Source organism: Trachypithecus francoisi, unplaced genomic scaffold (assembly GCF_009764315.1).
Source record: "Trachypithecus francoisi isolate TF-2019V2 unplaced genomic scaffold, Tfra_2.0 Lachesis_group11, whole genome shotgun sequence".
Taxonomy (NCBI): Eukaryota; Metazoa; Chordata; class Mammalia; order Primates; family Cercopithecidae; genus Trachypithecus; species Trachypithecus francoisi.
Window position 1 is genome coordinate 100,244,099 of NW_022681456.1, and position 15,260 is coordinate 100,259,358.

At 53.5% G+C, this 15,260-nt stretch overlaps 1 protein-coding gene and 1 long non-coding RNA gene across 3 annotated transcripts in view; one reads left to right on the forward strand and one right to left on the reverse strand.

Moving 5' to 3' along the window:
* LOC117090325 overlaps window positions 1-15,260 on the forward strand; it is a 30,601-nt gene that overhangs the window by 5,114 nt on the left and 10,227 nt on the right. The window lies entirely within an intron of this gene.
* The window catches only part of TSPAN11 (tetraspanin 11), a 71,392-nt gene continuing 63,658 nt past the window's right edge, over window positions 7,527-15,260 (reverse strand). For both annotated transcript variants that reach the window (XM_033222505.1, XM_033222506.1), the window contains exon 8: window positions 7,527-12,280. In XM_033222505.1, the coding sequence (XP_033078396.1) occupies window positions 12,221-12,280 (60 nt within the window). In that variant the 3' untranslated portion in view covers window positions 7,527-12,220. The remainder of the gene's footprint in view (window positions 12,281-15,260) is intronic.

The following is a 15,260-nucleotide window of genomic DNA, read 5'->3' on the forward strand; positions in this document are numbered from 1 at the left end:
CTGTGATCTCAAAGAGAAGAAATACAGAAAGCCCAAGAGAGATCAGACTGGCCTTAGGGTACCATAGCCCCAGAAAGAAAGAGCTGGAGTCATGGCATGCACACACCCGGATGTGTGAGATGAACAGACAGGGTTGGGTATTCAATGGCAGGATGCACCCCTCAGAACTGAGGCTGGTCTAGTGTAATGTTTTGCAGTTAAGAAAAAGTCAAGAATCTATGGGACTCACGGTGCAAAGGTTATCCACTAGCCAGGATCCAGTGCATGTCACTGGGTGGGGCCTTGGTGGGTGGCTGCCCTTCTTCCTACAGTTTGGCTCCTTACCCTGGTTTCCCAGCCATACAAGGTCTCTTCTCCATCCTCCACCTGCCTGTCTGCTCTCAGTGCTGAGTCATGGCCACCCAGCTTCTTGTCACTCCTCTGTTCATCTTTAAGTAATACATAAATTGGGACCAGGAGGATATAACTTTTGATGTGTTCAGGATTCATATTTTTGGCAGGTGGGAGTGGAGAGGAGGCTGGTCTTAGGGTGCTGGATGGGGTAAAGACAGCTTCTCTGAGACAGGAGCCATGATGCTGATGCGATACGAGAGAGGCACACATTTGGGCAAAACAACCTTTCCCTAGTCCTCTGGCTGGTCTTCCTGGTCAGGAGTCCTCCCCGGGAACCCCAAAGTGCAGATTCCAGAGCAAACATGCTCTTGTAGACAGATGCTCACCAAACAAGTGCTCAAGTCACCCAGTGGGACCTGGAGCATCATGTTTCTGATGTGGGTGTGGGGGGTAGGTTTGTTTATGCCATTTTTAGCTTTTGTTAATATCAACAGCAACAGTCCAGTGCATTGGGAGACGTGTGTCCTCCCTGAAAATCTTGTCTCTGGAGTGCTTTAGGGGCATCCTCTGGCCCTGGAGCCTTTGCTGCAGTGTCTGCTCCCCCGGCCACCCCCTACCTCATCTGTCTGTTTGCAGATCCTCGTTCACAGGTCCTCAAACTGCCTTCTTGGCTCATCCGGTGCTTGGCCGTTTCATCATTTGGCCGAGTCTACATTCGGTGGAAGTCTCCATGCATACAGTAGATGTTCCTCCAAGCCCCCTGCCGGTCCTGCGGAGTGGTCCCCACACCTCCCAGAGGGCCACATCCTGTGAAGCCAGTGAAGGTGGCTCAGTGTCCCTCCTCAGTGTCTCCTGACTATGATCTCACTGGGGCAGAATTCCCCTGAGTGAATTCCCTCACTCTCTGCTTTCCTTGCCAACATCAGAGTGAGTTCAATCAGGTCTGATGCAACCAATTTACAGACTTGTCTCAGAAAGTCCCTGTGAGTTTGCAGATGATTGCAGGGGGATGTCTGATGTGGACTCAGCCTTTCTTTGCAGTCATCTCACAGAGGGGCTGAGCAGGCAGGGGGTGACAGCTGCCTCCGGGCGGCTGGCAGTGGGTGTCAGGGTGCAAGTCTCTTCCCTGCAGCCCCCAGCTGGAGTGGTGTCACCCTCTCTCCTTCTAACATGGGCCTGCATCTTGGGCTCTCTGGAGAGGTTGCTGCCCTGCCCTAGAACCTCTTGTAGATGTTCTGGTTTGACTTGAAACTAGATGGCCATCCCTCCAGGTTTTGGTGGCCAAAGAGCAGTTCAGGTGGATGGAAGTGACTGTCCCTTCCTCTCCAGCCCTATATAGGTGGAGATGCTAACTAGCAGGGACATGGCACAGGATGGGAGCTGGGTGCCAGTTGCGTGGGGTCCATTCTTTGTCCTGCAGACCCTCAGAGTCCGGTGTGCCCCTCTGCTGCAGTGAGGCAGTAGTCCAGGATGGGTTCCTGCTCCAAATGGGCACTCTGAAGAGGCGGGACCTGAGAGGCATCCCACTGTCCTACTGCAGTAGAAGTCTCGCAGTGGCCTTGGTTGGGTCCTGGTGTATGGGGTTTCCTTGGCTGTCACAGTCACAGTGACACATGGCACATTACAGCAGCTGAGAATTCCCCTTGCCCTGGGTCATTGCTAAACCACATGTCCCTGGAGAGGAGGCAGGCATAAAGAACGAGTGTGCACATGGGTCTGACAGCAGTTGGAGGTGGGCATCTTGAAACCCCTCTGCACATGGAGCTCCACCCCCTTCTCTCCTCAAGGGGGTGGCCAGGTCCACATGGAATTGTCCCAAGGCATCAGCCTCCAGGGCCCCATCCTGCAGCCACCGTGTCCCAAAGCCTGCAGAGACCACTCTGTGTCTGAGGGGACCCTCTGACACAGGCCCAGCTGGAGCAGGGTGCCTGAGAGCCTCCCCAGGGGATTTACTGAGAGAGACTCAGTGGCTGTAGGATGTGCACTGGTCATGGCAGAGGAGCAGGTGACCCCCATCATCTGTGGAGGACCAACCAAGTCATGGGAATTTTGGTGGAAGCCACCTTGTCTCTGCTTGTTCTTGCTCTGGCTCCTGCCCCCAGGTCTGTGGACCCACTTGTGTGCTTGTGGCTCACAGGGCAGTGGAACGGACTGGCCTCTCTCTTAGCACTGGGCCCCAGTCACACAAGCAGAGCCGTGGAAGGCAGGCTGCCCTGGCTGTATATGAGGGTCATCTTCCTTCCCTGGGGACGTCTGGGATGGGTCCATGGGAGTGGCTGGGATGACTCTGGGAGCCCTCTCACTGTTGTGCGATGTGATGGGGGAACTGCCTCCCCATTGGTGCTCAGCAAAGCACAGTTGAGAAAGGGCAGCTTATGAGCTGCAGCAGAACCCTGCCAGCCCTTCATGTGGCTAACACTGGTGCCTGCACACACAAATATCTATTGGCTCAGACTTACTGAATACTCAAGTAACTCATGCCAAGTAACTCATGCCAAGACAACAGTCAAGGAAGATGCAGACACAGTCCCTGTGCTTGCAGGGCCAACCGTCCAGTGGGGACCCAGAAGAGTGAACGTGATTGCAGGTCAGTGCTGATGGTTATATTCACGGGATACTGGCTGGCCATGTGGGAGAGGCAGTGACCCAACCTGAGGAGAAGGAGGCCCTCCAGAGGAGGTGATGTTGATGCTAAGAGCTGAAGATAGAATGTGTTAGTTAACCTGGCAAAGAGTGGAAGGAGATGTGTCCTGTTGATGGATGTGGTCCACAGAGTTGAAGCACAGAGGGTGAAGGTGGACAGTCTGGAGACACTGCCAGATCACAACCTTGAAAACCTGGTCAAGGAGCTTGACGTTTAGGCTGAGAGCAATGTGAGCCATGGAAAGGCTTTCAGCCCAAATGTGATGGGCTCAGATCTGGCCTTTAGAAAGTTGGCTGAAGCTACAGTGTGAAGAGTGGTCAGAGGGACAGGGGAGGCTGCAGGGAGATCAGGCACAGGCACTGCAGTGATTTAGGTGAGAGATGATAGAGCTGCAGGGAAGGGCAGTGGGGTGGAGACAAAGCCAGCAGATCTGAGAGATGCACAGCCTTTGTGGTTAACTAGATTTATTGGTGGGAGAGGGAGCATTTTTGCCATTCATCCAGCATAAATGGGAAGATGACTTATTGTTCATACAAATGGACGGATGAACGGATTTTCTGGGCTCGGTGCTCCTGTGCAGGAGAGGGCAGAGACCAGCATGGTGTAATTAAACCTCTTCTTTTGTGTGTATTGAGCTTCATAGCCTGCAAAACATTATCAAGGTTCCTCCAGACCAAAACTATCTTATCAGCCATCACCACACTTGAGCTTTCACCATTAGACATGTACTGTGGCGCGGATGGAAAGGGCACTGGTTTGGGAGTTGGAGACCCTGGGTTAAATTCTCACTCTGCATTTGGTGTCCATGTGAACCTTGGGCAGTCATTGAACTTGTTTTGGTTTTATCATCCGCAAAATGCGAATAATGCCTGTTTTACAGAGCTGCTGTGGGGATTAAATGAAAGCATGTGTCTAGAGGCATCCAGCTTGTTCCTAGACCAGGATAGGAGCTTGGCAAGAAATTGGTTGGACATGAGTCCCTAAAAAATTAAAGTCAGGTCTTCAAGGAAGAGCATCCTCCAGGCCAAAAGCTGGGGATATAGGAGAACAGTGTGGGAAGAGGGTGGTCGGGGAAGGGGAGTTGGTGTATCAAGGTGGGTGAGCTGCTGCCTGCAGGAGCTCAGGGAACAAGCTTCCCCATGCCTCAGTTTGCTCTGGGTTAGCTCAGCAGCAGCACTCAATATTCCACAGAAGCAAGAGGGAAGCCAGATTAAATAAATGTCATTTTGGACTCAAAGATATTGGCATTGGGATGGCCCCTTCTTAAAGCATTCATCCATTGGGAGGCTATTGATTTAGCCATCTTGCTTTTGCTGAGTTTAATGACAGCCATGAGACAGCCTATTGTCTCCTCAAGCTAACAGAAAGAGTAACAACACTCCACAGGGCATACATACAGGGCAACACTCCACAGAGCCAAGTTCTCCTGACTGATGCTGCTATTTGGGACTTCCCCTTTGTGGCCCCAGAGACCATCAGATAGCTGAGAACCAGCGGGGACAGACCTGGACACTAGTTTCCCTTGGCCCTGTGAGAGGAGAGAGGTGAACTGGTAGAGGAAGGCTGCACAGTGGCCTGCGGTTAGTACCTGTTGCCTAGAAATGTTTCTTCTGGTTACCGAATTCTGGAACTTACCCATGTCCAACATCCAGAGCAGAGCCAATCCACCAGTGGGCACATTTCTGGAATCCCAAGACAGACGGTCCCCTATTAATGATGGTTCAAATTGTGATTTTTTCGACTTTATGATGGTGTGAAAGCCACATACATTCAGTGGAAACCGTACTTTCAGTACCCATACGAAAACCATTTCTGTTTTTCACTTTCAAACTAGTATTTCATAAATTACATGAGACATTCAACACTTTGTTATAAAACAGGCTTTGTGTTAGATGACTTTGCTGAAACGTAGGCTAATTTAAGTGTTCTGGGCATGTTTAAGGTAGGCCAGGCTAAGCTAAGATGTTTGGTAGGTTGGGTGTATCTAACATGCATTTTTTACTTTTCTTTCTTGATGTTTTCTTTTCTCCTTTCTTTCTTTTCTTTTCTTTCCTTTCTTTCCTCTTTTTCTTTCTTTCTTTTTCTTTTTCCTTTTTCTTGGTTGACAGGGTCTTGCTCTGTCATCCAGACTGAAGTACAGTGGTGCAACCATGGCTCACTGCAGCCTTGAACTCCTGGGCTCAAGCAATCCTACCTCAGCCTCCATAGCAGCTGGGACCACCGGTGTGTGCCACCGTGCCCAGCCAATTTTGTTTATTTTTTGTAGAGGCGGGGTCTCCGTATGTTGCCCAGGCTAGAACTCCTGGACTCAAGCAATCCTCCCACCTCAGCTTCCCAAAGTGTTGGGATTACAGATGTGAGCCACCACACCTAACTTAGTTACAATATTTTTAACTTACAATGTATTCATCAAGATGTAGCCCCATCATATGTTGAGGAGCATCTGTATATTCTCAATCTATTTCTTTTCTCTGGCGAGAGACCCCAGTTCCTAAAATGACCCAACCTTCTTATTTACCAATGGGGAACTTGGGGAGAGGATGTTGAATTTGACCTCTGGCCCATAACTCAGGGTTCTCTAAAGTAGAATTTGGGCTTCGTGAACTATGGTGTGTTTTAAAAGCCCAATGGAAGTTGCTCCTTGTCCCCATCATAGGAAGATTAATGTTCTTGCCTCTGGCTGGCTTTGTTATGCCCTTAGTGCAGTGACATTGTTTATACCTTGCTGATGCAAAGGACTGGATTCCTGTTTCACTCTTTCCCTCTTGTCCTCTGGCCTGATGCAAAGGCTCCCACCAGGTTCCTGGAAGGATCCTCCCCTTTCTGCTCAAGTTACTGCCAGACAGGGTTTCAGCTAGAGACAGAAGCCAGAGGGTGGCAGGCCAGCCAGCAGCCACCAAAAGCACAGCTTCAGCAATGGCATCATGCTGCCTGCCTGGCTGACATGGCTCTGGTTGGCTGTTGGGGCTGTGTAGGCAGCAGTTGAAAGCTAGTAACAGCGCTGCCTACTTGCAGCAGGAAGGAGCCTGGAGGGCACCTGTCCCTATTCGCGCTGGATGATTTGCACACACACAAGCACACACTCATAGTGATGGTGGAGGGGAGCAGGCAATTCACTCCAGTGGGACAGATGACCGTGAGCATGCCCTAGGCTGGCTCCATTCCCCTGCTCAACATCTGAACAGTCAGGAGGCCACTGCTATGACCGTTCAGTGAACAACTGGACCTTGACCAAAGAGGCCCTGCAGACACAGGAGAGTGACTGGAGTTCCCCTGCAAAGTGGGTCCCTGCCTGGGGACCTCCCCGGGTGGATCAATGTGTTTACACCGCAAGTGGCAGGGCCCTGTTGGGTTCTCAGCTGCCTCCCTGACCACCCCCATCCCTCTGTCTGGGGATCCCCCTGAGCCCAGACTACCTGGGTACTCTTCAGGTTCCTCACTGCCTGATATGGTTTGGCTCTGTGTCCCCCAAATCTCATGTCAAATTGTAATTCTCAATGTTGGGGGAGGGGCCTGGTGGGAGGTGATTGGATCATGGGGGCGGATTCCCCCTTGCTATTCTTGTGATGGTGAGTTCTCATGAGATCTGGTTATTTAAAAGTGTGTGGTACCTATCCCCTCACTCTCCCTCTCCTGCCACCATGTGAAGAAGGTGCCTGCTTCCCCTTCGTCTTTGCCTTCTGTCATGATTGTAAGTTTCCTGAGGCCTCCCAGCCATGCTTCCTGGCAAGCCTGTGAAACTGTGACTCAAGTAAACCTCTTCCCTTTATAAATTACCCACTCTTAGGTAGTTCTTTTTAGCAGTGTGAATACAGATGAATACACCACCTCTCAAGCAAGTTTTCTAGACAGAATAGTGAATGAAATAATATGACCATTTTATGTCATAGAAGACAAAAACATGTACTTTCTTTTAGCTCTGGACTAGGCAACTATTAGTCCCCTCAGCAAAAATTCATCTTTCTGCATTTGCAATGAAAACGCGTCCAACTCCAGGTTTGGGGATGAGGACAAATCAGTTGGTCAATGGTGGAGAAACCCTGTCACAGTGGAGTGCGTTGGTCTGGGGGTGCGGCTTGCAGTAGGAGTGTGTGTCTCACCAGACCGAGCCCCCTTGCTCCTGACTTTTTGCCACACTCTGTATCTGCTGCAGCCAAGCAGAGGGTGCCGCCTGCAGTGGAAGGAGCTCACTGCAGGTTCATGAACAGACGCTGGTTGTGCGTCATGGTAAATGGTATGATAACGTGACTGACGGAAGGGAGGAAGCCTGAGGAGGAATACAATTTAAGTACATGTGTTTGAGCCTGGCTCTCTGTTGCAGCCAGGAGCTAATGACACTTGTGAGCAAGAGAAGTCAGTTCAAACACAACAGTGATGAGGGCTGACAAAAGACGGGTAAGCAGGACCCTATCCAACGTGGCCAATGGTTTACTCATAGGGGAGCCGTGGCTAACATAGCAGCCTCACGATGTAGCAGTGGGTCACAGTACATTTGATGAACTGATGGCCTGGGGCTTCCTTGCAGAGGAGAAAAACGACCAACAGAAGGTAGTCCTAGATACAATTCCTTTATTATCATTATCTTGCCCCCTAGCACATGAAGCTGGGCTTCCACCGAGTTCAGGTAAGAACAGGGTTATGTTTACAACGAGAACAATTTCTCTATACACACTAAGTTAAGACATCTGTTTCTAGAATACTGTGATGACCTACATCCATGGGCCTGCTGGTTCCAGGAGTCCATCCGGCCTCACCAACATTGGGCTGTCTGGAATAATGGCTGGCACTTGCACAGGGCAGGGCATGGGGAGCAAGCCTCAGGTTTATAAGCAGGGCTGGGCACTGCTGAAATAGGGGAAGGGAGCAGCCAGAATGTAGCAGGTTCTCCCAAGGCACGTAGAAGTTGGTGGGAAAATGGGGCTGGGGTGTGTAACTTGTCCCCTTCCAGGAAGGGACCCAGGCACCTGGTCTCCTGGCCAAGATTACAGGCCATCCAAGAGTCCTCCAGGGAAGACCAAGCACTGTACAGACGCACAGCAGAGAGGCTTTCCTGGCTGGCCATGAGCTGACCATGGTGACATGCTTCACTCCCAGCCCCCAGTGGTGGAGCGAGTTGGGAATCTCGGCTGCTGCAGGTGGAGCTCAGCTGGACAGCCTGAGGTACTCGTGAACCCTGAGCATTGTGACATATAAAGGAGGGTGGTTGCATCTTCCTTTAGGGTTTGGTCTAAAGCAGTCGTTCTCAAAGTGTGGTTCCAGGGCCAGCAGCTGCAGCTCCTGGGAACTTGTCAGAAATGCAAAGGATTGGTCTTGCCCCCTCCTGATGAGAAATTCTGGGGGTGGGGCCAGCAATCTGTTTGGAAAAGCCCTTCCAGGTGATGCTGATACTCACTGAAGTCTGAGAACGACTGATTTAGACGCTTGGTCACCATACCTTCAGTGGATGTGAGCCTGGCCCAGCAGCCATGCAAAAGACTGGCATTCCCTCCTCAGCCCCAGAGCGGCCAGTACCTCAGAATGTTTTCCAGATGGGTGACAGGGTAGGCGGTGATGACAGTGACTGTTCCAACTCAATTCTCTAGCCTCAAAACCCTGAAGAGGACCCAAGTAGCAGATTCTGAAACCAAAGCTGGCTCCAGGGCAGGAGGGCCCCGAGGCACATCACGGTGATCTACCATGTTCCCCCCATACCCCAGCGCCGTGCTGGGCCCTTCTGGATGTGAACACCTCTGGCCGTGCACAGCACAGGCTCCCTGCGTGAAACCACACAGGGTCCACCCCAGAGCCCCAGCAACAGCAGGTGCTCCATGCAGGGGGCTAGAAAGAAGGCAGAAAAGGGCCTCACCTGAAGGGGAGGTGGTCAACGCATCCCCAGAGTGCCCCTCCCTGCCTGCCCAGGGTGGCTCTGGGTGTGGGTGTGACCTGAGGGGTGACCTCCATGTGGACATGAGATTCCGCACACTGCATGAAGGCCCTGAGGGCTGAGGGACAGTCCCTGCTCTTGCTTTGGGGTTAGTGTTGGTACTTGGGGTGATAGGCTGGGTAGTCGTCATGAGCCTTGGCCCTTTGGGCTCCTGGCTGCTGCCTGAGCCCCTGTACCCGGAGGGCCCAGCTGTCAGCCTGAAATGAGCCAGGTTTCCGCATCTCCGGCATATGTGCTGCTTTGTGACAATGCCCCCTGAGTGACACTCTGTTCCTTACTGACAGCCTGATGGCTCATTATGGAGATGGAGAACTGGGGGACACTGAGGAGAGGGGTTCCCGGCCCAGCTTTCCTTCCTTCTCCTTGGCTGGGGCTGGTAAGACAACAGCCATGACCACTGACAAACAAGTCTTAACTTTGCCCAGCCTTAATTTCCTCATTTATAAAATGGGGGAGCTAACACCCTCTTACTGGGGTAACTGCAGGATAAGTATTTATGGTGACAGATTCTAAGTGCACGGCAGGACCTTGGTAAACACAAAAACATGCCTGGACACACGTCTCACTTACTCTGCCTGAGGGGTCCTGGACATGGGGCTGGGGCTAGGGAAACAGGAGGGAGAAAGAGAAGAATGGGCACAAGCATTCCACCCCCTCAGCCAAGGCCATGTTTCATTCTTGCCGGTTGTCCTGACACAGGTCACCCGGGGGACTCGGGGATGCGCCCTTCTCCCTTGCTGTCTGCCCCTGCAAGCTTAGGGAAGGGCAGCATGGTGTGTGCAGGGCAAGGATGTGCCCGGGCCAGCTGGGTGGGATCGCAGCTCCTGATGCTGCTTTCCTGGGGCCCTGACGTGCAGGGGCCTTTTGCCCACACAGGACTGATGGTGACATTCCACAGGCATGTCCTCTCTCTCCAAGGAACTCAAGGCTGTACCAGCTTCCAAACAGGGGCCCGGGAGGAACTGAACTGGACATAGAGCTGTACCCTGGTCAGCAGGAAGGGCACACCCACTGGGGACCACATGGTTGGCTCTGGACTCCAGCCACTGTACACTCCCGGGCAGGTTCTGCCTATCCTGGGCCTCCGTTTCCTCTAACCCTGTCTGATCTCCCAGGCTGTTGGCATGGACAAGGAGGTCAGATTTCCAGGCCCTGGGTTGTTCTACCACTGTCTGCAGCTTGGACAAGCCATTCTCTAAGAGGCAGTCTGGCTGGACGACATACGGCAGGAATCACAGCTAATCCTGCCCCAGTAAGGCTGGATCAACTATCCCATGGGGCTGGGGCAGATGGGGCAGGCTCTCCTGGGCCTGCATTCAGTGACAAGGCTACGCACAGGGCACCTGCCTGCCACCTGTCTTTCATCCCCACTAGGGCAGACAGGTAAGGCCCCAGCACCCCGTGCCCACTGCCGCCTCCCCTGGGCACCCCGGCAGGAAGAACATGGCTCTAGCCCAGTACCCCCCCTCTCTCTCCACTCTCTCTCTGTACTAAGATTTGTCAGTTGTGATCTCATCCTTCAGGGAGCCTGGGAGTCACAGTCAGTTTTCGATTATCTGCACGAATTCCAGGAGGTTGGAGAGCAGCGCGAATTATGCACTACACCATTTCTCTCTGCCTCTGTGCAGTCTGGGATATCTGGTCTTCCTTTTAATGAATTTGCATTGGCAACTCCAGGGCCTTTTAGGCAGGGGAGATAAACCAGCCTAGGCTCCAAGAAGCCACTGGAGAACACCCAGAGAAGAGGAGGCAACTGGCCCCAAGGATGGGTTTCCCTCTGTCCATGTGGGTACTTCCTGTGCTGAGGATGCAGCTTCTGGACAGTTCGGGGCTCTGTTGGGGTCAGCACTGCGTGGCCTTAAGGCCACTCCTATGTATGGAAGAGAGAGCACCCCTGCCCCAGGACTGGCCTAGGTCAGCAATGTGCTCATCACAGTGCAATTTGGATCAAGCAGGGAGGCGAGCTGGGACCTCTCTCAGCCTTGACCTTAGCACAAGGTGCCCCCCTTCGTAGAGGGGAAGAGGGTCCCGCTCTGGGGAGAAGTGCAGGACCTGGGGAGGGTGGAAGCCAGGTATGGTGTTCTTGTGTAGTGAATGGGCTGCCCCCTTGTAATAGCCATTTGGGGGGGTCCCTATGGGTGTCGTACAAAAAGCTGCCAGCATGGATACTCTGTATTTTCTAGGATTTTCTTTCCGTTCTCCCTTATTACTGGGGAAAGTTCTTCCTGAAAATTCCCTGCTGAATTCAGTGATGCAAGAGAGAACCTGGGGAAAAACTCTGTCCACTCTAGGATGGGTGGGAAGGGAAGCAGAGCGGGACCCCCTGGAAGCAGTGCGGTGGCCACAGGGTCAAGGAGAGGGCCCCAGGAATAGTGAGGTTCAGGCAGATGCCCCTCTATTCAGAGCTGCCGCTTCTCAGCGGCTCCGACTTTGCAGGGTTGCGAGTTGGTCCACTCCAGATGTTTGACACACCCACCAACATTAGGAACTGAAGATGGTCTGCAAACCTGGTGCTCCTGAGAATCAGGCCCCGGAACAGGAGATCCCTGGGGGGCATATCACTTGGGGCCATGGTCTCCCAGGGGGTTTCTCCTGGGAAGGCTGCTAGGCAGGTGCAGGGCTCTGCTCCTAGTGCAGCATGTGCTGGTGTGGCCACCTTACCCCCTGCTTCCTGCCAGGGCGGCTCTACCCAGCCTGTGGCTGCCCTACCCAGGCCTCCCCACTCCCAGGCCCTGCAGGAAGGAATGAGGCCAGCAGGACATGGCTTTCCAGGTGAGGCAGTGTGGAGAGCGGGCAGGTCAAAGGGCAAGGTCTTCGGGAGGAGGGGGAGCGGGGGGCGGGGAAAGTCAGCCCTCCCTGCCCCACCCATGCATTTTTCAGAAACAACAAGGTCAGGGCTTCTGAGCATGGGTGGGGGAAGCCCCTGCTGAATGCAGGAGTGCCGGGGTTCCTGGATTTTCTGCCAATTGTTTCAGGTTCAGGGGTTGGGAGGGAGCAGAGAACCCAACTGCCACCATCCCGTAGTCCACGGGATCCCCTGTGCCTGGTGAGGGGCTCTGGTTGTCTCCTGAAAGGGTCATTTCCCTGCCCAGGATCTGGCCACGGGGGCTGAAAATGGAGAAGAGGGGGCTGAGGGTCCCTGCCTGGGTGGGCATAGTGGAAGCTATGGTCTCAGGCACTTGGTGGATTTGCAGGAGCTATGCAAAGAAGAGGGGGCATCTATGGCCCTAGTGGAGCTGGTGCTAAGTCTGCAGGCCTTGCAGATGGCATGTGGCCACCTGTCGTCCTGAGGGGCAGTTGGAAGAGCAGGTGGTTGGCCATTAGTAAAAATGCCGCTGGAGCCTCCGGTGCAAGCAGCAGGTGAGAACCATCCCGCAGATCTGCCAGGTGGAGAGAGCAGAGGGGCAAAGAGAAATCAGAACTCATGGAAGCTGCTGGCCCCCAAGGCCCTGGAGCAGTGCTGCTCACTTGAATCTCCTGGGGCCTGGACAAAGGGCAGATTCCTGCTCAAAAGGTCAGGGTGGGGCCTGAGATTCTGCATTTCCGACAAGCTCCCAGGTGATGGCGGTGTGCATGGGGGAATCACATTCTGCCATCTACTATCCAAGAGCAGGGCTTTGCACACTTTAATGGGCATGAATCATCTGGGGACCTCCTTATTACAATTCTGCAGGCCTGGTGGCAGCCTGAGGGTCTGCATTCCTAGCAAGCTCCCAGTTGATGCTGCTGGTCTGTGGTCCTAGATCTCCAGAGACGGCCTGATTTAATTAGGCCCTGAGAGTAACGTTTCCACTCCTTCATCAGAGCTGTCTGAAGTGGACTGTCTCTCTAGGAAAGAGTCTGCCTACATTTTGCTGTCTTTGGACTCCAGAGCAAAACTCAGGTCCATCTTCGATGCTCTGGCTGGTGTATAGGAACCATGGGGGAAACTGAGACTCTGGGAGGAGCCTGCTGAGCTGTCACCCTGTCAGTCAGCATAAAATGACAAGATCTGGTGAGCTCACCCTGTCAATCAGTGTAGAATGCAGCACCAAGCCCAGGCCCCGGGAGTCCTGTCTGCCAGCCCTTCTGTCGGTATCCACAGGCTAAACAAGAAGGGGCTGGATCATCTGGTCCAAAGCAGACACAGGCCTGGGAGGATCACCCTGCACACCCCTTCTCACTTCTCCCACTTCCAGAATGCAGAGGAGCTTTATTCTCCCTCCTTGCTCTTCATGGCCCCCCTCTGCCTTCTTCCTCCTCTTCCTCTCCTCCCTCCCACCCAAGGACGCATTGAGGGTAATGTGATTATGATCCTGATAATGACGATGGCATGTTGCTGAATCTCGGCTGTCCGCACACAGGAGGGGGCACTGGACTACAGCAGCCCCATGACTGTCCCATGGTACCTGGGGTGAAGGTGGCTTCCCTGAGTATTGAAACAGTGTCCTGTCTTTGCTAGCAGCTGCTGCTGCCCTGACCTTGCTGGTGTAAACCTGGACGCAGGTGGAGCTCTATCCAGCGGGAGGAGAGCAGGCTGGTGGAGATGTGTGCGTTCCGTGCCCAGTCTCTGACAGGCTAGCTGGGGGAGGTAGTATGGAAGGGGTCCATCTCCTTCCCCTCCTTCCTCCTCTCCATCCCTCCCAACCTGGAGGACACTGTGGAGCCTGAACACTGCTTTCAGCCTGCAGGCTTGGTGTTAATCCACCTGAGGCCTCAGGCTGAAAGGTGGCTTAGGAGGTTATCTCATCTCCCGCTAGCTTTACGCAGGCAGCTGTCACACTGTTCCACCCATGCAGGTGTCCCTACCTCATGGTTTGATGATTTTCCTGTGGGGTTTTCTGGATCTTTCTTATCTGTGCTAAGAGGGAGGCCAGAAGGGAGCTGTTTGGCTGGCACGGATTTGTGCTGGAAACCATGTCTGCATTGCCTGCAGTGTACGTCTCCTGCTGGGGGAGGGCTAGAGGGGCCATGCTCCCCGGCAGACAGGGTCCTACATGAGCTGGGTGTTCCCAGGGAGCCTCCCAGGACAGGCACAGTAAGGGGCAGAGGTGTGTGGGCCAGACTCTCATCACTGCGTCCACATGCACACACACACATGTGCACACCACACTGAAGCATGTGGAGGGGTACAGGATGCCACTCAGTCTGGTTCCTGAATAAGCATTGCCACCTCCCTCCTGACAGAGGACACTGAGAAACCATCACGGATGGCTCCAGCAGCCAGCAGGGGGCACGCAGAGACAACACGAGGCCAGCTAACCGCAGGTGCTGGAGGTGGCAGATGGGGTCGGGCCCAGCTTGGAGGCCCAGCCGCACGGTGCCTGGTGCTGTCTTCTGGCAGCTGCCTGTGTGTGACACTTGACCACACATGGGACATTTTTAACAGGGAGGCCGTCCTGCCTTCAGCTTCCTCTGAGGCTTCGGAGTCAGCACCTGGCTGTCAGCAGACAGCATGAAGGAAGGGCCAGGGAGTGTCCAGGAAGTCATTCCAAAATGATCGTTCGGTTTTCCTTTTAATGACCTGCAGATCCCAGTCTTGACTGTCTTGTGAGTTTTCTGTGCTCTGAGACACATTTCCATTTGCAAGGTGAGCATGTTGGAGGTGGGCTAGGTTCTACTCGAGGCTACACCAGTGGCCTGTGTCATCTTGGGTACAGTTACCTCCCTCTCTGAGCCTCAAATCCCCCTCTGCCAATAGGAAAATGTCCAGTCTGTACACTGGTTTAGGGTCTTCCTCGGCGAGATTCTTTAAAAACTAGAATAACAGAAACCAACAGCACAACACCCAGTCCTTCCAACACCCCAATCCTTTGAGAGGCCAGGCAGGGTAAAGACCCCCGCTCCCCACCTGCAAGCCAGGGCTTTGCACGTGCTATTCCCTCACCCTGGCTCTTTCCCCTCTATCGGGCTTCTTCAGGACTTAATGAGATACCACTTCCTCCAGGAAGCCTTCCCTGACCTCCCGTGACTGGTTAGGGCCACTGATGTTTGCTTCCTAAACCCCAGGGCTCCTGCTAACACAGCACTTAGCACTGCACTGTGACTGCCACACACTTATCTGTCCCCTTCCTTCAAGTAAAATCTCCCTGGAAGAAGGGACGGTACCCTGCCTGCAGTGGGGCCCGGGCACTGGGCACAGCTCCTGGCACACAGCAGCTCTGTTCCAAAGTAAACACAGCCTCCTCTGCCGGCTGCCTGGGCGGAGGCTCCTAGGACGCTGATGTGAGGAGGGCTGCAGGAAAAGGCCTGGGCTACTCTGACATTTTCAGTGAAATGTTCCCCAGCCAGAATATTCTAGAAATTAGCTTCTAAAATTACCTCAAAGTGGAGTGCCTCCAGAGTCTACCCACAAGAGGGGAAGCTGGTGCAGAGGAAGCA